The 23,655-nt window shown below is 33.3% G+C and overlaps 1 protein-coding gene across 3 annotated transcripts in view; it reads left to right on the top strand.

Annotated features, from left to right (window-relative positions):
• Window positions 1-1,035: 1,035 nt before the first annotated feature.
• MSR1 (macrophage scavenger receptor 1) overlaps window positions 1,036-23,655 on the top strand; it is a 71,767-nt gene continuing 49,147 nt past the window's right edge. For all 3 annotated transcript variants that reach the window (XM_079140504.1, XM_079140506.1, XM_079140505.1), the window contains exons 1-4: window positions 1,036-1,194; window positions 11,378-11,484; window positions 13,422-13,535; window positions 19,321-19,730. In XM_079140504.1, the coding sequence (XP_078996630.1) occupies window positions 11,382-11,484; window positions 13,422-13,535; window positions 19,321-19,730 (627 nt within the window). In that variant the 5' untranslated portion in view covers window positions 1,036-1,194; window positions 11,378-11,381. The remainder of the gene's footprint in view (window positions 1,195-11,377; window positions 11,485-13,421; window positions 13,536-19,320; window positions 19,731-23,655) is intronic.

Consider the following 23,655-nt stretch of genomic DNA (forward strand, 5'->3'; position numbering starts at 1 on the left):
AATGTTAGTTTCTTGGTTGTCTTCACCAGAAATTTCTTGATAAACTGCTATAACAAAGGAATAGCCTAACAGCCTTCAGGCCAGTCTGTCTGAATTAATTTGTGATACTAATTCCTGTCTAAAGTTGCCTGACTAAAAATCATGTGACTTGCTCTCTTGTCTCTCTTACTATTAACTTTTATTTATTAATTTATCTTTATTTTTTTCTATGGAGCTGGGGATAGATCCCTGGGCTCCACATATGTTGGATAAGAGCTCTACCTGAACAGTCTCCTGCCACTAGTAGCCTTTTAGTGACTCAGCAATACTATTGGTTCCTGTCTCTCAAATGCTATGCACCTTGAATTCTTCCTAGCAGGCATACTGTCTTCTGAGACGTGATGTCTATGGGCTTGACAGTTTGGGCCATCGTTTGTTAGGAAATGTGATCCCTCCTGTTTAGAGACCTGTGGAATACAAACTAGACACATGCTCTCAGAACTATTTGTGAAAGATAGCTAATAAATGTCATGTTGAATGCTTTTTATGTGTGTCACATTTGAACTTGTTGAAGGTAAATAATTAAATGAGGTAAAATGTATGCAACTTTGAAAGGGCAGAAAGTAAAGGACTTTCCTCTCCCCTGACTCCATGATTCAGACCCTATTACAACTGCAGCCATAATTTGTTAGGTGCTCAAAAGATAGATGATGTTAAATTCAGTACACAGAGAGTCAAATTTGATAATTATTATTTGATCATTATTTTTATTTACTAAGCATCATATCCTTTCCTCTTGTGTTTTTGTTTTAGTTTAAGAATAAAAGCTACAGGAGAAAGGATGAAGAACAGGGCACATGGATAACTTATTAAAAGGGAAATAAAGGTCAATCTGCTATAAAGCATGCACCCTGTTCCAATACCTTTGTTCCTTTTCATTTTTAGTTCTCTCTCTCTCTCTCTCTCTCTCTCTCTCTTCTTTTTAAGATCTTATATGGGAAAAAGAATGAGTGATCTGACAAATTCAGATTTTGCAACCAGTGCATTGATGAGAGTTCTACTGAAACACATTGCTGAGAAAATTTTCAACACACGAATGTGTCATTTCCTTTCTTCATAGACCAGATGCTGAAATACTATGAGATAAAGATTTTGAGTTTCAATTGTAAAGAGAGGGAAGTGGACAAATCAGAGCTGCCTTCTTCACAATCGATGGTAAAAGATATTTGTTTTTTCCCCAAAATTGCTTTTATTGATTGCATGAGACTAGAGTGTGTTTGTGTGTGTGTATGTGTTATGTGTGAGTGAGGGGGTGAGTGATAATAGTGATATTACATATGATCAATAATTTGTAATACAATGTTTTATTCTGTCACTAATAATTTGGTTTTGTTGTTTTGAATGGTTAAAAAAAAATAAGAGATTTCTGTTCAGGTTTCCATAAGTGAAAAAAATAGATGTGTGTATGGAAAAATTTGTGTAAAATACACTAAATACTTTGCAGTTTGAACTAGCAATTTTTTGTCATATAATTATTCCTCCTGCTTTACTTACTTTTATTGGGCTGACACAAGTGTAAATCTTAAGTTACATTTTAAAAACCATTGTTTTCCTTTTAAATGTCCATGTAGGACTGTGCTTAGGCTATACTCTTCTGCAAGGTGTTTAAGACCCAGTTGATCAAAACCGACATTGTTCCTATCTACTCTTAAGGGTGCCCTGAGATTCCTCAGAGATCTCTCTTGGGACATGTGCATAGCCTCTTGACTCCTTTAGCTTTTCTTTACTGTGGTGACATCTGCCATGATGAGTGAGGGTCCTGCTGACCATATGTGGTTTCTTCTGGAAGTATCAGGGATATTTCTGTATCCAGTGACCCTCCTCTTTGTAGAAAATACACTGTACCAGGCAATTTATAAAAAAAATATTTTTCAGCTTCATAGTAATTTAAAAATTGATATTATAATCATTTTACATATATAAAGAAACAGTGATTCAAAATTAAAATATTTTCCTAAGATCACACAGCTAGATAAAGTTATAGCCAATATTCAAATCTAGATTTCACATTCAAAAATCAATACTTTTTTCCTTTACTCCCTAGAATGAATATCACTGGTGTCTGTCACATTATGGATGTTTCTTTACTAGAATCCTTCTCATAGACATATTCCTTGAGGGTAGAGTTGTTAGTTTCACAGATATATTGATTAAAAAGCTTATCTACACTTTCAACTATTCTAACAAAACCAAGGCTTTTATTTTTAAATAAGGAAGATTACAAAATAACTATCCTAAATCTTTTAAGGTGAAATTGATGTTCAGAATGTGCTGACACATCTAAATAGGGTATAATCTTAGAAGAATATACACCAAATTTGAAAAGACAAATGATAACTATATACTACGTATAGAAAACGTATTACACACACACACACACGAAAGCTACCCTGAGAATGTCTAGCAGTGAATATGAATTGACAGAAACTCAAGAAGTAAGATAAATAACAAATACTTACATGGAATATCTCTTCTGTAAAAAGAAAAAATGAAAGTAAAAACTACCTTGAATTATCATTATAACTCATCTAAAAATGTAAATGATTCTAAAATATAAACATCACTAACCAATGGTGCTGAATTTTGTTTAAAACTTCCATGCTCAATATGACATAAACATTTATAAATTTTAAAATAACTGGCAGTAAATCCCAAGAAGTTCAAGATAGTTTTCCTTTGACTGGTATGAACATATAGATGGCAAAGTATCAAAGTGTCTGAAAAGAATTAGGACAAGTTATGAAAATATTTACATCATAATTATATTAGCAAAAAGTTGCCCTTTGAAAAAAAGGGAAAATTAAAAAAGAAAAAAATTTCATTATAAGAAAATGGTTATATAAATATGTATATATAATTCATGAATTATTAATAACTCATTTTAAATATGAAAAAATCATTTGAAGTATAAAAATGCTGAGATGATTTTCAGGGAAATGCATGATAACAAATGATTTGAACTTGTGACATCACCTATGTAACATGGATACATAGATTCAAAACTCAAGTTTCATATGATAAATTTCATATCAGTGCTATGATAATGGAATGACAGAAATTTTGTTTTTACTTTTCCTTTAACATTGTTATAATATTCTCCTTTAAAAAATCCAAGAAAATAAAGGGTATGATTTCCAAATACATTAACCTTGAAATGCTTTCATTATGGTTTTCCTGTTTTTGCCTCCATAAACTTTTCACCCGTTTTATAAAAGCTGATATTGCAGAGATGTGTTTCACTTCTCATGAGAACATACTTTCAATAATTTGTACAAACCCACAAGATTTCACAATCCTTTATAGGTGCATTGACAGTTGGTTGGAAAAGCAAACTTCTGTTGCTCTTTTATTTAACTTTGAAAAGCACACTGGAATAGTGTGTATTGTTTCATTTCTGCTAGCGAGGCCTCCCTTGTGTATGTGCTTTAGCATTATTTTTAAAATTAAAATTATAATAATCAGAATAGAATTGAAAATATCTTGTAATTCTAATAATAAATAACTCTTGAGGCAAAGTGAGGTCATTGAAGGTGATATAATTTTAATTTCAGTTTACAAGTTACAAGTAATTTATAATAAAAAAAATTCTCTTCTAATATGTAATAGAATTTTTAAATTTTTCATTTTAATGAAATGTGAACTTTTCTTGAGGCATACATCAAGGTACGAAATCCATTCATCTTGCAAAATACTTTTATTTATCTATGTAATTTTTAAAATAATATATTATGTATATAATGGATGCCTCATAACTGTCAGAAACTCTCTGGTTACTAACTAAAATAATGACAACCCATATCATGGATCTAATTTGGGTAAGAAAAGACAGACAACAGACAAGATAAATAAGGGAATTTTATTTGTAAAATGATGATGATGATGCTTTTTTGGAAGGGAAAAATCAAGACAGGAAGGGAAAAAAGAGATGTGATAGTATGATATTTATTTTCTGGTTTTCCATCATTGTTTCTGGTACATACTTCTCTCCTGAATGCACACCCTGGGAACTCTAGTCTACCTTTAATAGTGGGTCATAAGACCCTTCTCAGTTTTGAGGGGTCCTGTCCAACACCCTGGTGAAAGGGCTGTTACACTGAGAGGCTAAGAAGAATCTGAGTAGATCGGCCTTGCTGGGTTTCCCCACGCAGTCTATCTGCCATCATGCCCATGTGGTGCGGTGAAGGACAGCTTTTTGAGAACTTCCAGATAGCTGAACATAGGTTCATGGAGGGTGGAGCACCTGGAGAGGGCATAGAAGCTATGAGCCCCTTCTCCCAGACCTCACCCCATGCTTGTCTTTATCTGGCTGCTTATTGGTATCCTTTATAATATCATTTTCAATAAACTGGTAAACTTGTGTTTTCTGTGAGCTGCTCAGGTGCATTAATTAGACCTGAGGAGGAGGCTATGGAAATCCCAATTTTTATTTGGTCAGTCAGAAGTACAGAGAAGGTGTATAGATGGGAGGTGGGACCGGCATCTAAAGCCAAGGCTGGGTGGGGACTGTCTTGGGGACTGAGCCCTCCACCTGTGGGATCTGATGCTATATCTGGGTAGATTTTGTCAGAACTAAAATGGATTAGAGAACAATCATCTAGTGTGAGCTGCTGCAGAATTGTTTGCTTCCTTACTGGTGAGGCAAAATCCCCACACCTGTGAGGTCACAGAAGTGATCTGTGTTGTGAATGTCATAGGAGAATTTGAGTCTTGAATGGAAGTAGTGAACTGGCCTTCTGCATGTTTCCAAAGCAAAACATTTTGAGTAAGTTATAATTCTGATGTTTAGAAAAAAAAAAAAAATAAAACAACAACAACAAAAAAAAAAACCTCCTTTTTTGTAGGTGAGATTTTAGTCAGGACCAGAGTGAGATGGAAAGCCATTCAGGGGTGATGAGCAGGGGAATGACATGATATATCTATTGGAGAGAATCACTTGGGAGACTGTGGAGAAGGAAGTAGGGAGTGTAAGACCCAAGTGGCAGATTAGAGACCTAATAAAATAGTGAGCAGAAGACAGAGGGTAAGATTTGGACTGGGTGAATGGAAGAGAGGTAGAGTACCAGTCAGCTTCCACATTGGGTTTAAAAACAAAACAACAGGATCTGATGAGGAATTGCATGTGGAGGATGAGAGGTGAGAGAGAAAGAAGACCTCTAATATAGGGTAAGTTAGAAACCTAAGTAAACATGTTAGGCTGTTGCATAACAGGGTTTAGAGTTGAGTGGTCTGGGCAAGAGAGAAAAATGGGAGTGTCCTCAGCCATGTAGGCTGCATTTAAAGCAATGAACCTAGTCATATCACCAAAGGAGTGAAGATGGAGAGAAGAAGGCACAAGAACAATGCTCTGGCACACTGTGGTGTTAAAAGGCGGCAAGATGAGGGGGAATACCTAGGAAACAACAGAACTCCCCTCAGTGTGCTGTCCCAGAGTACCATCAGCAAATTTCTTCTTGACAGGAACCATGTACATTACCAGCTTTCTGGTAAACACACAAGTCCTTTCATGTCATTTTATTTATTTATTTTTGTGGCTTTTAAAAATTGTTTTTAATTGTGTACAACAATAGAGTGTACTTTGACATATTTATACAAAAGTGGGGCATAACTTATTCTAATTAGGATCCCAGTCTTGTGGTTGAACATGATGTGGAGATTCACTGTGATGTATGCACATAGGAAAGTTATACCATTCATTCTACTTTCTTTCCTATTCTGTCCCCCTGCCCCTTTTCCTTCATTACCCTTTGTCTGCCTGCTGATCTCCTGAGTCTGCATCTGCTTCTGTCCCACAAATGAAATAGCTCAAATCCCACATAGCGGGTCATGGATGTCCTTGTATGTCTTTAAATTCTATCTTTTTTCCTCCTTCGTGGCCCTGACAACTTTCTGCTGTTCTCTTGTGGTATCAAATGTTCTCCTTTGTCTTTAGCTGGATCTTCCTTCAGTCACCCACTTCGCACTCTTGGGTTTTTGTCCTGAAAATGTATTTTTTTTTTTTTTTTTTTTTTTTTACTTTATGATTTGATTCTCCTTTGTTAAAAATGTTGTTCTGTTAGTCAATTTTAATTTTTTCCTCATTCTGAAAGCTCTTAGATTTTTCCCTTGATCCTGTCCCATTGTTACCACTCAAGATGCCTGACTGGGGTAGACAAAATGAGCTAAAAATCCAAAAAGTAAGATAGAGCATAAGGAATGGATTCAAGGAAGTCAGGAGTTGTGGACATAGGTTGTGAAGGTGAGTGTGGTCTGGACTAGAGCCCTGGCTTCTGATCTGAGTAACTGTTTTTCCAACTCTTCCTTCTATCTTGCCATTTGTATGACTGTATCATGTTTTTCCACAACAAAATATAATAATGATGATGATGTATGGTTATAATAATAAATTATATAAATGGATAATATGCCAACATTGAAAATACTGGAAAAAGAAAAGATAATGTACCATTATCTCCAGTTGTGTTATTTTTTAAAAAAATCTGATTCTAAAACATGAGATACGTTCAAGCTGGATATGTTTTCGCATACAGGAAGTAGTCAAGACATCAAAGTAGATGAAATCCCAGGAAGATTATGCAGAAGGCAAGAAAAAAAAGTAACAATAAAAAATACCAGCAATACCAAGACAGCAATGTTAATGCTGGGTCAATGCCTAATTCCTTTTCTGGAAAGAAATATACATCAATATATTACATTGGTCATGGTGAACTGCACTACATTGTCCAGAAAGAAATAAAAAAAGAACTATCATACACCAGAGTTGTCAAGGGGAATATTTTTTATTCATCCATCCACTCAGTAGATTTTGGTGTTCATCTCCCTTACAGCCCCTATTCCTATCTGAGGTGTTACATAAACAAATATAGTCATACAGGCTAAAATTCATACAGACACTAACTAGAAAATTTTCTTTCTGAAAATTTTAATGTCTTTCTAAAGAAACCTCAGTTTAAAAATATAGCCACCTGTAAACTTATTTCTTATAGAATTATGAAATTAAATTTTTATAGTAATATATTAATATACATTTTAATATAATAAAACTATATAATTTAATCATAAAACTAAATTAAGTAAAAATTATAAAATTAAAATTATTAATTCCTTATTAACTGAAAAAATATATCATTACTGAAAGCTAAAAAAAGATCAAAGCTTAAAGGCTTAAAGAAAAGCAAAACTGAGTTTAATTTCTATTTCAAGGCAAAAAAGAAAAAAGTAAAATGTTTCATAGACAGTATCTATTATCACTACTAACATTAATTCAGATTACTGCAGTCAAAGCAAAGAATAATATTTTACTAATTTGTATAGTGACTTCAATATTTTGGAAAGACAGATTGATTTATGCAATCAGAAAAATGAGAGAAGTCAATGAATAGCATGCTGACAGATACAAGCTGCTGTGGTCTCTTGCTTAGCTCTATGCCCTGAACTTTGTCTTGATGATGCTGGTCAGCTTGAAGTCTCCAGGTTGTTCATGCCTTCATGCTTTTAAACATTAACTATTCTGCAATAATTTCACCACCAATTTTTTCTCATATTTAAAGTGCCCCCCAAATATCTTTTTTTCCTGTGTTTTTACCACAATTACCCAGTTTTCCCAAAGAGTAAATGACTCCTTTTGGTATTATTCCTGTGTCTTCTCTGTTAAAATAATATATACATATGCATATATATGTTAATTAAATATAATCATATATGTATACATAAAATTTTATATAATATATAATATAGAGAATATATACACATGTGATACATGATATATTATATTATACATGTATATCACAATGTCAGGTGATTATTGATAAAGAATTTAGTCTTCCTAATTAGGGCATGAATAAGATCTTTGGGAGATTGATATTATTCCACACTCATTGATCTTGACCTCCTCCTTCTCACTTGCACAGAACTTGTTATAATGACTTCTTAAATGGCCTGACATAATGACAAAGTTTGTGGATAAAAATAATATTTATGCTGCTTTATCAATGATCATTGTGCCATCTTCCTGGAAATTGTCATTTCTGTTTTCTTTAACATGTAACATGTTTAAGTTTTGTTATATAAGAAGCATTCATATGAGCTTTAAGGGCTCTGACACACGTGTGCACCTGCACACATGTGATTTGAGAGATATTGCCACCTAAAATTTGATTAATCTGTGTTGTTGCTGAAGCTCATGAAGATTTTTTTTTCCATGAAAAGAATGTTATTCAGGATGCATGTACAACAGTGGTTCTCAAAGAGGGCATAAGTTTGCAAATGCATGGAGATGAGGTTTGGGGTGGGTAAACTTTTTGCAAGAGGATTGGTGATATAATAATTTAAGAGCTATCATTGACAGTTAGAGGGTGACAACGAGAGTTGCTAAATATTCTCCACAACTAAGTTGATCCCTAATAAAAATAAAATGTCCTAACCAAAAGACAAGTAATGCTTCCTTGAGAGAATTGCAAATGGAATGGGGTCAAAACCAGTGGCTAATTGGTACAAAGGCAAACAAAAGCAGATTAGGAACAGGAAAGAGGTAGTGTATCAAGAGTACAATTCAGTTCCAAGGAAGCTATCATGAGAGTAAGAATGCAAATTAGAAAAAAAAAAGTCTGAAACACGGAAAAACTATTTGCCAAGAATCTATCAGAAGAAACATACCTCTTCATGTCCTTGTATTTTCCAAATATCCATCTTAGCTCACACACAATAAAGTAAAACTAATATATAAAACTAATGCCCTACATAAACCAAATCATTCACTCAATAAATGTTTTTGAAGTATATTCTATGCTCCAGGTTGTTTTACGCATTTGAACAAAAGCAGACTTAATCTCTGTTCTTATGTAGTTCAGTCTAGAGATATTTTTCACATTCAAAAGATTTCACCTTTTTGCATGATTATTCCTACCTGGACAATAGAGTGGATAATCTGATGTGTTTTCCTTACATTTATGTGAAAATTGAGTCAAAACATCTCAAATATGAGGATGAAATTCATGGTCAAACATATGGAGAAGGGGCAGCCCAAAAGGAAAAGATTTCTGGCCATACAACAGTTGTGTCTGAACACCAGTTTGGTGAACTCATCCTTCACAAATCAAGTTCAGAATTAAAAAACTTTATCACATAGTCCCAATTGCTTTGAACAATAGTTTTAAAATTAATTTAGCTAAGCCTTGTTGTTACCTCGATTTTCAAATACTTGTTTGTTTGTTCCTTTGTTTTGTTTGGTGGGTAAAACTGTTTTCTACAGCTCATAAATTAAAAAAGGAGAAAATAGAGAAATTGGATCTGAATAATCTATTTGCCTTTTTACAATAGTCATTTTTCCAATCATTTTATTTGTTTATCTGTTTGTTTATTTATTTATTTAGAGCTGGGCTCTCACTGTGTCACCTCGGTTGGTCTTGAACTTCTGGGATCAAGTGATCCTCCTGCCTCTCAGCCTCCCAAGTAGTTGGGATTGTAGTTGCACAACACCATACCTGGCTTGCTTGTTTATTTTACTTTGTCTCTTCCTGAAAAAAATGAGGATTTAGGTCCTATAGCTATCTCATTCCATGTCCTTCTCCCGCAGTATTCAAGTCCCTAAAAGAACACAGTCATTGTACAGATTAACACTGGATTTATGGAAACTAGTTTCAGAAATGATGTGTTTACAAAGGTTGCTATTGCAAATAGCCAAATAAAGAATCTCCTAGTAATACTTTAAAAAAAGTATATATTGACAAGAGTAGAATCACATCCTTTCTTGTCAATGCCTATTTCCAAAGTAGGATAAACCTTTGCATATGAATGATTGCCATTCATTTCCTGCCCTGGATTTGAGTTTGTCCTGAAGTTGCCAGTGAACACAATTAAAACTGTGCAGAGCTATATGCATAACTCAGCATTAGAGGAAATAGGAAATGATGACAAGACATTGGCTTTATGTTAAATGTATCAATCAAGTGAGCTGAACTGTGTCCAACAAAATGTCAATTTCTTTTCATGCAAAATATTCTCAAAATATGGTTCTCAGACCAGCAGTAACACAGACTCTTGAGAACTTGAGAAAATTGCAAATTCTTCTTTCTTTTTCATTCAGTTTAATTAATTAAATAATTTTGCAAGTAGAATTTTAGAAACTGGAGATATAGCTCAATGGTAGATTGTGTGCATTGCATGCACAAAACCTGCTCTCAGTCCCCAGAAAAGAAGAAAAGACGTTTGCTTTCTAAATTAAGTTTGTGACTTACAATTAATTTTATTTATTTTTGTAATTTTGTGAATCAAACCCAGGGCCTCGTGCATGCTAGGAAAGGTCTCGCTCACTGAGCTACATCCCTAAACCTGATAAAATTTATTTTTAAATTGATAGATAAAATATAAAAATTATACATATTAACGGGGTACCATGTACTATTTCAATCCTTGTAGGTATTGTGTAAAGTTAAAATCAGGTTAAAACATCCATCTCTTCAAACATTCATCATCTATTTATAGCTTTATGAAATGTATAGTACCTTATTGTTATGTATAGTCATACTATGTGCAATGACACAGCAGAACTTCTTGCTCAAATCTAACTGTACATTACTACCCCTTGATCTAGACTTGCAAATTCTTGACCCCTCACTGCAAATATTAGAAACTTGGGGGTGAGACTGATCTTTTTTTTTTTTTATCAAGACTTTCAAATGATTCTGATACTTGTTAAAGGAGATAAAGGCATTGATTGTGTAATAGAATATTGATTGTGCTTAAAAAGATATTAGAAAACATTTGTGCTGCCACTAGTGTCTAATGAGAATGGTAAGAGGGGAGAGAAAGAAATAGAAGAAAAGCTATTTGTTTTTCCTGTGGTCCTGTGGTACTTAATCTGTGACTACACTTTGTTTTATCTTTCTAAACTGATAAATAAACACCTTAGCAAAGAAATACCTACTTACAAGAATGTGTTTAATAAATTCAATCCAGAATCTCTGATAAGAGATCATAGGAAATATTTGTTTTAAATATGCATACCTATTCGTTCTAAGGGAAATTATATTATTCTTTTTGGCTAAACAGTTTTCTTTCACATGGGAAAACTTTTTTTAATCTGAAAAACCCACTTCTTCTCAAACTCAAAGACACACCATCTACAAACTCAGGTACACATTTGTGCATTGACAGATATGTAATTTCCACAAAAATCTTTTTATGTGAAAGTTAAAATTTATGTTTCATACATTGCTATACATGACATGTATATTCTTTTACTAATAATTGGATATTAATTATAAATTTCATTTTGAAACATTAAGCAAAAGACCCTAGCCAATTCATGTGGAATTAATATATTTTTCCATGTGTTTGATAGAAGTATGGAGCAACTGGATAGCTTTCCTGATCACCAGGAGGACACTGATAGCTATTCAGAATCTGTGAAATTTGATGCTCGCTCAATGACAGCACTGCTTCTTCCCAGTAAGTAGAAGGGGACAGGGTGCCCATGGGCAGCAGGTGCTTGTTTAGTTTTTGAGGGCTGTGCTAAGTAACTGCCACAAATTGGGTCGCTTAACATTTCCTCAATGGAAATTTTTCTTTCACAGATTTGAATTCCAGAGTGTTAATTCAAGGTCCCTGGAGGTTTTTGTATCCTTCCAAGGGCTGAGGGAAGAATCCTCCCAGGCCTCTTCCCAGCTTCTCTTGGGCCCTGGCAATTCTTGGTATTTCTTAAACTTGTAGCTCCATCAATCTCTGCCTCCTTCTTCACATATCATTTTTCCCTGTGTAATTCTGCTCTTTTATATTCTTATAAAGACCCCAGTCATTAGGTTAGAGCCACCCTAGTCCAGTATGACCTCATTTAAATGTGAGTACACTTGCAAAGACACCATTTCCTATTGAGATCACTTTATCAGGTATCTGGGGTTAGGACTGCAACATATCTTTTGGGGGCACATGAAAAGTTATTGACAGATGAAATGTTTATACAGGTTATGACAAGAGCTCAAAAGAAGCGCTATTCAGCTGTGTCTGGATAGGCCGAAAGGGGCAGGACAGAATTGTTTAGAATTCCACTAAGCCTTAAAGGATGAATCCCCATATCCAAGGGGATGAATGGAGAGGGAGGAGCACAGAGATTGAAGTAGCACACACAAAGCCAAGGTCTCATGTGTGAGTTCTTACTAAGGCAAACCTGGAATATAGATCTCAACCCCGGCTTGTGTGCTGCGCAAATGATTGATGGGAGAAGGTGGCACCAGTGACATGCACATTAAAAGATAATAGTAAAAGCAGCTACAGACAAAGATGCTACAGATTGAGGAAGGAGGACAAAGGCATTGGGAGCAGAAAAAATAAGAGAAAAATTTGAGTTATTTAAAAGATAAAATACTCAGAACTTGTGATAATCAATTACACATGAGACAGTGGGTTTAGCAACCTGAACCATGGAATATCCCATCTTGCTTCTGTTATGGGTTATTCTTTTTCTTTTTTCATTACTCTTTCCTTTTTTTAAAAAAATTCTTTTCCCCTTGATCCTTCATAAAACATCGAACAAAATCTCAAATTTTGTTTTTAAATTAGGAATTTGCAAACAGAAAGGAAGTTACTTGTTTTTATTGAACAATAATAGAAATGGTCATAGAAAAGACAATTTTAGTGAATGTTGTATTCACCTAATTAGAGAATAGTCTTTCCAAACTACCAAGCTTCCCCTTTATGTTAATGTGTTTCTATCACAATTATCTTTCACTCTTTCATATAAATGCATCAGGCTACAAAGTTATTGTTAATATGTCTGAAATAACCAGAAGATGAACTTCACTGGTTCATTTCAAAGTTTAGTCAGCATGTAAATTCTTTTATTTCATTTTAAAAATAATTTTTATATTATATCCAAATTGTAAAAGGTACGCAAATATAGAATTGTTGATATGGAGCCATAAAAAAATATTTTGCTCAATGGTTATTGAAAGTAAATATTTCTCTTCTTGTCTGATTTCAAAATATGAAAAATTCAGAATTATATAGTTACTTGAGAAATTTTATTTGACCCAGAATATATTCCCATGTGAAATACACAGAAGAATAATATTTATGCCCAAATATGTCAGTATCAATATTAAAACTTAACAATAACCCCCTAAAATGAGATAAGCATAACTTATAGAGGGTAGTAACTTTCTCTTGGACATTCAGTAAATGGATAAGTGAATCAAATGTCTGTAGTCACTCCTAAATCAGCTTTTCCTATGACTCTCCCTTTGCTTCCTACAGGGTAACTAATAATCTATTTTCCCCCTTGTTTTCTTACAATAGGCTTGGTCCTAATTATATAACTACAGATTACAAAATTTTAATCACATGAGAACACCAAGTTTTCTAACTATAGTTTGGGCTTTTGTTTTTTGTAGATCCTAAAAATGGCCCTGCCCTTCAAGAGAAACTGAAGTCCTTCAAAGCTGCACTAATTGCCCTTTATCTCCTTGTGTTTGCAGTTCTCATACCTATCATTGGAATAGTGGCAGGTATGGAATTCTAGAATATCGAAAATTAGCAATTCATCTTAGGCGTTATTAAATGTAAAAAAAATGCAGCATTTTTTTAATATGATAGATTCATAAAAACTTCATGTACAATTATTTCCTCAAATTTGTTAAGTTAAAATAATTTAATAATTATTAAATGTTAAGTGGAAAAAATAGATATTTTCAAATTAGAAATAATAGAATAGAAAAGAATAAAACATAGACATGTGAAGCAAGATGGGAAGATTTTCAAAAATCCATTATACTCTAAAGTCCTATATCTGTGTAGTGATGGACCATAAATTTTGTGCTAAGTATTCTAGTTGCCAATGTGAAAACAAACATGATCATTTACACTAACAATGCATTTACTATTAAAATAAGACTTGTTCAGAGATCTTCTATGTCTAGTACTAAGAGCAGAAAGAAATATTCCCACTGTAAGCCAGTGCCTTACACCTCTTTAGGTGCAGTTCTTAAAATTAAAATGACCTCATGCTTCATGAACAATTACTTAAAATAACACTATGGCATTCTTTCACACTGAGCTCAAGTATATATTTCTTTGGGGAGTCTGATTTGAATCGTGGATAGATTTGAGGACTTTTTTTTTTTTTGACAATGGCAAATGGCTTGCATGTACTTCATATATACATGTAAATGTTTTTCTCCTAAATAACATTTTTAATGGATTTGATGCTTTTTTTTTATTCTTTTTTTTCCCCCATTTTTTTATTAAAAATCATAAATTTACATAGGGTAATGTTGTTTGATTCATTCTGTTATTTGTTTCCCTTCCCCCCCACCACTCCCACCCCTCTTTTCCCTCTATACAGTCCTTCCTTCCTCCATTCTTACCACGCTCCTTATCCCTAACCCTAAACCTAACCCTTACCCTAACCCTAACGCTAACCCCTCCTATCCCCCCATTATATGTCCTCATCCGCTTATCAGCGAGATCTTTCGTCCTTTTGTTTTTTGAGATTGGCTTATCTCACTTAGCATGATATCCTCCAATTTCATCCATTTGCCCGCAAATGCCATAATTTTATCATTCTTCATGGTGGAGTAATATTCCATTGTATATATATATATATGCCACAGTTTCTTTATCCATTCATCAACTGAAGGGCATCTAGGTTGGTTCCACACTCTGGCTATGGTGAATTGAGCAGCTATGAACATTGATGTGGCTGTATCTCTGTAGTATGCTGATTTTAAGTGCTTTTGAATTTATATGCCTTGTTTCACTCCTCTCCTTTATGGTGGGAAAACGTTTGTCCATGTGTTCTATTGAGAATATTTTTGGGAAAAGAAACATTTTTATGTTCATAATAATGAGTTTAATAAGAAAATACCCCTAAATACAAGTCCAAACTTCTTTTATTAAGAGATAACCTAAGTGAGTATTACAAAAAAAGCCAAAATTCCATACAAAAAAAGTATAACAAGGGAACAACAACAATTGTAAGAGCACCTATCATTTTTTAACATTTACTATATTCAGTCACTAGGCTTAACTTTCCACAAATTGCCTTATGCTCTAAGCAGTATTGGAGTTGGAGTTCCTGTTTACGACTTCTGAATCTCAGCCTCTATAGTCTACTCTTTCTCTTGGTTTTAATAACAAATTTGACTGGCCAGTAAAGACAAATATAACAATAGCAACACAATGGAGTTGTGATAATTTTAGTGAAGAAAATAGTTTCCCCAGGAAAAAATTATCTACTATTTTTAGCCATTAAAATAAAAAGGAAAACAGAAATTCAAGCATAATAACCAAACCAACAAGCAAATACACTATAGCCATCTAAATAAAAGGATCAGATGTATCTAGCATTACACAATCAACTTCCTGATGAGACAGAGTTATCTGTATGCTGTTCATGCATCTGCTTATCTGTACTGTGAAATGCATAACTGAAAGATGCATTATTGGTTGGGATTATTAGCTACACACCAGAAATTGCATACATTTCATTTTTTAATACAAACCACAGCCTACAAGCCAACCTGAGACTGAAGCTTCTGACAGGTCAGACAGGAGTCTGCAGAAGGCAGACAGGAATCTGAAAAGAATTCAGGGATTCTAATCAAGGCCCAAATCCCTGAACTATTAGAAAGTACTACAAAAGTCAACATATTTGTTCTAGAGTTTATAATGATTGATCTGAAGTAGCTTGTTTCCTAAAACCACAATAGGCATCTACTAAGATTGACAAGAAACTAATATATTCCAATCTTATTGCTTCACATCAGTACCAAATTCACTAGAATTTGAAACAGAACTCACTGTATCTGTCATGCATTCATAATAAAAAAATGAGAATCCATTTATAACTTAGAGTTGTAGATCAGAATATTTTTATAAAGCAACTAAAATATAGTACATATCTTGACTTGACATTAAAAAAATACAAATGTAGACAGAATATATCCCTAAAATAATAAAAGGTTCTCCCTTTTGGAAAATATGAAATAATGACCCAAACAATGTTGCACATAAAAACTCTATTGAAGTTTAAAATATCTTGCATATTTAAAAATGTTTTCTTACCTATACAGTTTACTCCATGTGCTTCCTGTCCTTAAAGAAGCTGCCAAATCAATGTCAGAGTATAACACATAATGTTTTCCCATAACAACAAAATACAACCTAGAATTGATGCATATAAATTGCTCCTGAAATACTAAAAATTCTTTATTCAAAACAATATAAATTTTGGATAGGAAAAGATATTACTAACATGAAAGAGTAAACATGATCTGTAGAATCAAATATAACCCTCTCCCTAGATGTTCGCATAGGCCATAAAAGTTTGTCTCCTTTCATATGTGAAATAGGAAAGTCACAAAATGCCAGCTCTCCAACAAAAATGAAAGAAATGAACTTCTGAAAAGAATGAACTCTGACCGTCTTTACCTTACTATATAACAGAGTTAAAACTTTTAAAGAAAGGAAAGTTTAAGCTAGTTTCATTTTGGGTTAAGGAAACGAGCAATGTTGTGTTTTTAAATCTATAAGCAAAAACTAAGCCTTTGCTGTCAACTCTTCTTCGACTTGTTGCCAAATTGTTGGCCTTTCTAAAGTTAGGTCTTCTTTTTCCATACAGTCAAAAAGACTAACTTTACCTGCATGAAACAATTTTTTTTTTCAGTGAAAGCAAAATTATATGGTGAGCAATTAGAGTAATGTGCCTAGCAAAATAAAGCACAGACACTACTATATTCATGAGACCATCTAATCCAAGAAAAATTTTTGTATTACACAAAATTAATTTCCTAAAGTTAATCAGTTTGAGTTACATAGATGCTTGGATCACAAATGTTGAATTCAAAATAATAAGGACAAAAATCCTGAAACTTATCCAATGCTTATTATGTGCCAGGAAGTGATCTAAACACTTTAAATATATTTTATTTATATGATCACTGACTATTAATATTCCATTTAAACAGAGGGCAAAATAGAAGCACTGACAGATTAAACAACTTATCCAATGCTTGTCCCATGTCACAGCTTATAAAGGGCAGAGTCAGAATTGCTACTGCTAGCAGTTCTGCTACTTAATCTAGAGTCTTAGATGCTACCTAAGAAGCAATAATTATCATAATAAGAAATTTAAAAAGAAACTTTCTAAGAGACAATCCAAAACTTCTCACTCATATTGAATTTAATAAATGTGATGAGATGTGACAAAGAAATACATTTTATGTCCAATTTATTGATAAATAAGTACAGAATAACACATAACACACATTTAATACAGTCTTTATTGTAGATTATATTAAAACATTGTCACTTGCAGTTTATTAATTCAAATAAGTTGATAGTAAAGGACTGTAATCAGGAAAAACATAACACATTTCTATAATTTGGAATTGATTGCATATAAAATATAGCACTTCTCAATAAAATAATAGCAACCATCATCATATAGGATTTTAACTAAAGGTAGTGATAACAATAAACTCTATGACAGTACCTGTCATGTAGAAGGCATTTTGTAATTGAATACAGTTGAAATATGATCCAATTTGCTGCTATGGGATTTATATGCTTTATTTCACCAGACTCAACACCACAACTAAAGTATCACTTTTACATCTCTGTGGAACTCTAAGCAAGGATAGGCTAAGTAACTTGCCCAGAATAATCCAGCTAAGTGAGATGTGAAGCTGTATTCCAGAATCAGGAAGCTTGGACTGGTGTAAATATATGTAACTGCGTAGTCTGAGTTAGGGATAGAACCTAAAACTTTTCTAGTGTTATCTCACTTAGTTCTCACAAATCTATAAATTTGGTTGTACTAACATATCTTTTTAATAAAGAAAATGACAAGTTCAAATGAACTGTATATACAGATATATTTGTCAACCAAATGAAGTTACTCTTTTTATTATTCCCTGCTGTCATATGTGAACAATCTGATGCATTCAAACTAATAATAATGGGACTAATATATATGTACATGAAAAGTATAAATATATAGAGATATAAAGAAATTTGGAAAAATAAGAACTATTGCAAATAAAATATAAAATGACATTTAACATTTTCTTCATTGTGTATAATTATGTATTATTTTTATCTGCAGAGCTAATGCTTGTGATTTCTTTTTCTCCTTTTCTTTTAAACAAAAGAGCATATTGCTCTATATCTTTTTGGAATGATAATTATCTTATTTAGAGAACATATGCCCATTTTGAAATATGTATCAGCAACTCAGTATATACCCCAAATGTCATTTAATAGCACTTTTTTTCTTCATAAAATAATGCATCACATGACTGTTCATCAAAACACCAAATATATTACTGGAAACAGAAGCTAACTACATGTAGGTGTGCTATTAAATAAATCTGAAATGTCCATTCATAGAATACAATGTAGTTAACAAGTTATTTTGTAAAATAACTAAATAATATGAAGAAATATTTATGATATTGTATTAAATTAAAAGTAACTTCAAATTTATATAAAATATTTTATTTCATCAAAGTAATATGATAGTAGAGACAGAGAACCAGATTTGATAGTTATACACCAAGATGTAAGGGGTTTAAGTTAGAATAATAAGATGAATGGCAAATTACTTTCTCTTATCATCCATGTTTTCAAAATTTTCTGCTATGAATATATACTTTATAACATGGAAAGAAAAGTTTGATGAAAACAATATATTTTTAAAATATAAGAAAGTCATTTGCCCAGTTTCCTACTCCACCCACTGTGAGTTAAACCTATGAAAACTAAAATCACAATTCTTTGTCAGCCAAGTTACAGGATGGGGAAGATGAACAATTTATCCACACAGGATGCTTCTGCTACTCCTTTTACTACATATTGTTTTGGTCAACATCATCACCATTCTTGCTAACTTGTCCAACCTGCTTACCTCAGAAAATAAGTTCAGCATTATCTCATTTTATCCTAACATTAGTCTGTGGAGCAGCTATAATAGATTTTATAATTTATAGAATTTTCTTACTGGAAAAGTCAAATTCAATGGCCAGGAAGATTCATATGAGCAAAAATTCAGAAATAATGACATAATCCTGTAATAAATTCTTATGTAAAGAGGGGAAGAAAGGCTGTGTGTTTCTCAGTTGTATAATGTTATTCACATGTAGTGTGTTTAAAATAAATATAGGGTTTATGCTAGTAATGGACATGTAATGGACAAAAAAATGAAAGGAATTAAATGGAGCATTATGGAATGGAAATAATGTAACATTTTAGAACACAGGTCTTGACTTGGTTAATTTTCACTTAAACATGCAGCTCAACTCCTGAAGTGGGAAATGAAGAATTGCACAGTTGGTCCAATTAATGAAAATGATATATCTCAAAGTCTGGGACAAAGAAATGCCAGTGAAGATAAAATGAAATTTCAAGAATTTATCATGGAAAGCATGATCAACATGGAGAAGAGAATCCAGTATATTTCAGATTCAGAAGCCAATCTCATAGATTCAGAACACTTCCAGAATTTCAGTGTGACAACTGATCAAAGATTTAATGATGCTCTTCTCCAGCTAAGTAACTTTGTTTCCTCAGTCCGGGAATATGAGAATGCAATAGGTCAAATCTCCAAGTCCTTAATAAATCTGAATAGCACCTTGCTTGATTTGCAGCTCAATATAGAAACTTTGAAGGGCAAAGTTCAAGAGACTACTTTGAAACAACAAGAGGTAAGAATTGTTGTATTGGAAGACCATTTTCTGGAACTAAATCCATCCAAATCCTGTTTTTTCAGGCAGTCCAGGATAGTGAGAGTTGCAAGACCTGTTTCAACATCATCCCCTTTACCTTGCCACCTCTGGCAATCTTATCAAAAGATTTCAAGTGGATTTATCTAGTGCCTTCTCCACACTCCCAGCAAAGGGGACAATTATTTTCTGTTAGATGTAATATTTAAAGTATTTTCACTTTATAAATACTATCATAGTGTCTTGTTAGATTGTCTAAAGCAATAGTAGGTTTAGATTATCTTAGTAGATCTGGAGAGGTAGGGCACCCTATATTTGTAATTCTATTTAGACCTAATATTTTATCATCATAGAAATGGAAATCTTATCTAAATGGATTTTTTAAATCAAGTTTCAAAATAATTTATTTTGCCATTCCTAAGAGGTACACACAAGTTCTTATGCATACAGATGACAAAGAAAACTAAATTTTGAATAATGTATACGATATTATCCTCATATGATCATAATACATAGTAATGTATACTTATTATTCTTCTTCTTATAGGATTGAATACACCAAGTTTTCTATTTCTATTCTATAATATTCACTAATCATTGGGGAAAAGAACAAGAAAAAGCACTAGCCTAATGGGGCTGGAGAATGATAAGATAGTACCTGTAAGATTACAAGACATAGTCCAGAACAGTTATTCTCAAAATTTCAAAGATCAGGTGGCAATATTGTAGCTTGTGGGAACCACACAGTCTCTGTCTCAACTAGTTGATGTTGCCATTGTTGTAAGAAAGCAACCACAGTCAACATGTAGAGAAATTAGCAAAAGTTGTGATATGATTAATATTTATTTACAAAAATAGTCTGTGGCTTAGACTTGGCCCATGGACTATAATTTTCTGACCTCAGTCCCAGACTGTTCTGTGGTCAGTTCTGTCAAAGATCTGGATTACTTTGTACTCTTGAAAAAGAAATTAAGAAACAAGTCATTTATTCTAAAATTTTATTTTTATTGAGTAATTACATTTTTTTTTCTTTTCAGGAACAATAAATATTTGACTTAAACTTCACTCCTCACTTGAAAAAATAATCTTCATATTATAAAATATCTGAGACCTTGACTCATAATATGAAGCCTGTATTTATATCATTATTTAAAAAATGCCAGTACCATTAGAGTGGATTTTATTTGAATAGATTCATTATTTTTTGTTTTTTTTGTTGTTTGTTTTTGGTTCTGGGGATTTAAACTCAGAGGCACTTAACCACTGAGTCACATCTCCAGCCCTTTTTATATTTTATTTAGAGATAGGGTCTCACTGAGTTGCTTAGGACCTCACTAAGTTGCTGAGGCTGACTTTAAACTTGTGATCCCCCTGCCTTAGCCTCCCAAGCCCCTGGGATTACAGGCATGCACCATTGTGCCTAACTGAATAGATCCATTCTTGATTTAAAAGGTTGTTTTCTGTAAAACATTACAACTACTTATTTTAGAAAATGATCATCACTAGTCCAGCAAAGTTAAGCCTCTAAAGTTAACACTTTGGATGAAAATCAACTAAACTACTGACTGAGAATAAACTAAACAAGTTAAGAAATAATATTCTGCACATTTATAATTTGTAAAATTCAATCATTCAAATATTTTTTTAAAAATTTTTCTTTCCCTTAAAATATCACAAGACAATGACATTTAAATATGGGGACTCTGTGGGCAAGTCTCATTTTAGCACCAATCTTGATGTCCCGCTTGTCTTTCATGTCTCTCCTTTCCAGCTCTACTGTGTTTCCTTCACCATTAATGAAAATCTAAGCACATCAAGACAGACTGGGATATCAAAGATTCAGGTTAAGGGGTGAAGACACAAAGAAGAAACCTTCCATAGAGTTGAGGGATGCAGGAGATGAGAGGATGACATGTCAGTTATAGGAGTCGACTTCAAGTTGGAAGGAAAAGAACTTCTATCTTATGTAGAAACAGGGTTAGAGGTTCACGGAGGTGAAGTAGGAGGAGAGAAGCTAGACAAGATGAAAGAACAAAGACACTGAATTTGGTAATGTGCTAAGTCCAGCAGAGATGATAGAATGCCTTTGAGCCCACGTTAGTGAGGTATTTGGAACAAATTGGAAACTTGTTGAAAGAAGTAGACATTCTGTACATGTTTGAAGTGATAATCACTAGCATCAAAGCCTAATGATCAATGAGTGTTCCTTCATTTGGATATATTGCTTTTATGTTTTGGAGGAAGTTTCAGCATTACAAAAGGGGGTACAAGTAAATACCCTCAAACTCCCAAAGCTACTTACAGTTTTAAAGGCAGTAGTCACTTCCACCATTTTAGACGCTAGGTTGGTGAGTTGGTGCCACTGAAAGTGTTTGCATGTGCACATATGTGTGCTGTGAAAACAACCTTGACACTGAGATCCCTGTTGCTTGAGTAATTTTATTGATCTTTGAATCTTGATCTTTTTTTCCCTGTGGTGCTGGGATTGGAACCCACTGCCTCACCATACTTGGTAGACATTCTACCACTGAGCTACACCCCCATTGCTGAGTTTGAATCTGTAGCCCAAAGAGAGAATAGACAATCAAATGAATGGCCAAAATAGCAAATGCTGTTTGTTGAAAATGCTAATTGGTAATGTCATCACACTACTTAAACCAAAGATGGCCAAACACTGATTTGAAAGAAAAAGAAAGAGCATTGGTACCATATGGAAGAGAGGGGTGGAATTTATCATCTCCATTTTTCATAGAAATGACTGTGAGAAGGAAAAATTAAACATCTATTTTTATCAGGGTTACTGTTAATAGGGTGTGGAGCATATGCATGGATACTGTAAAGAATTTTTAAAAAATCAAATGCACTTTCCTTCTTTTGAATAAAAATGAGACTTGTCAAATGTAAGTTTCATGTGTAGATTTTTAAAAGTGAATTAAAAAGGTAGCTTTAGCATTAGATATGAAAAACAATTGATTCCAAGTATGCAGGCAGTAAAATCACGTGCTAGTTCTCTGGTCTCTGCTCTGTGGATCTTTGGAATTACCTGATATATTTCCATCAATTTTTAGCCACTTAATACTTTTGAGCTTATTTTATCATGTTGCTATATCCAACAGACATCTCATTACTCTACCTTTATTGAATATACTATTTTGTATGAAAAATGCCAAATGATACAGGAAGGAGGAGTGGGAGGGTAGAGATATTCTAATGTACAGCAAGGTTTCAGGTGGGGAAAGACACAACAGTGAAAACAGATATGCTCTTCTTCTTAAGAACAGTGCCATGGAAGAGGGAAATCTGGATATCTTCATTTCTTTTCCAAATGTTTTATGTCCTCACTGTCTTGATCTTCTCACCTCCGTTAGTCCAGTCCAGTCCAAGAAAGTGTAATTTTATCTTAATGCATGTGCAGAGGGAAAATAATAATCTATCAACAGTTGAACATGGAAATACTTATAAAAGTATACAGCATACCATGAAGACAGGATAGGATAAGAGCAGAACAGAGAGAAAGAAAATATTACCCTAACACATTTGAGGACTTAGTGCAACAAAAATAGAGTCTAATGCCTGAAAAGAAAATTAAAACAGAATCTGAAAGGAAAAGTAATAAAGAAAAGCATTAATTGTCAGGAACTTGATAATTGGATACTGTAATTTCATTATAGTTTGAAAAGCAAATTAAGTCACAGCTAAGTCACAGTGATTAATTATGTATCTGCTCTTACTCACCTAACTTAAATATACTGATGGTGCCTAATATTTGGATGTAAAAAGTAGGTACTGATACAAAAATGTTAGGAAGAGAATTAAAATGGTAACATACATTTGGAGGGCAGTGTTGCAATATTGAATACAAATTTCAGTGTTCAGTCCCTTTGGTCAAATCCACTTCCAGAAAGGT

Source organism: Sciurus vulgaris, assembly GCF_902686455.1.
Source record: "Sciurus vulgaris genome assembly, chromosome: 5".
NCBI classification, from domain to species: domain Eukaryota; kingdom Metazoa; phylum Chordata; class Mammalia; order Rodentia; family Sciuridae; genus Sciurus; species Sciurus vulgaris.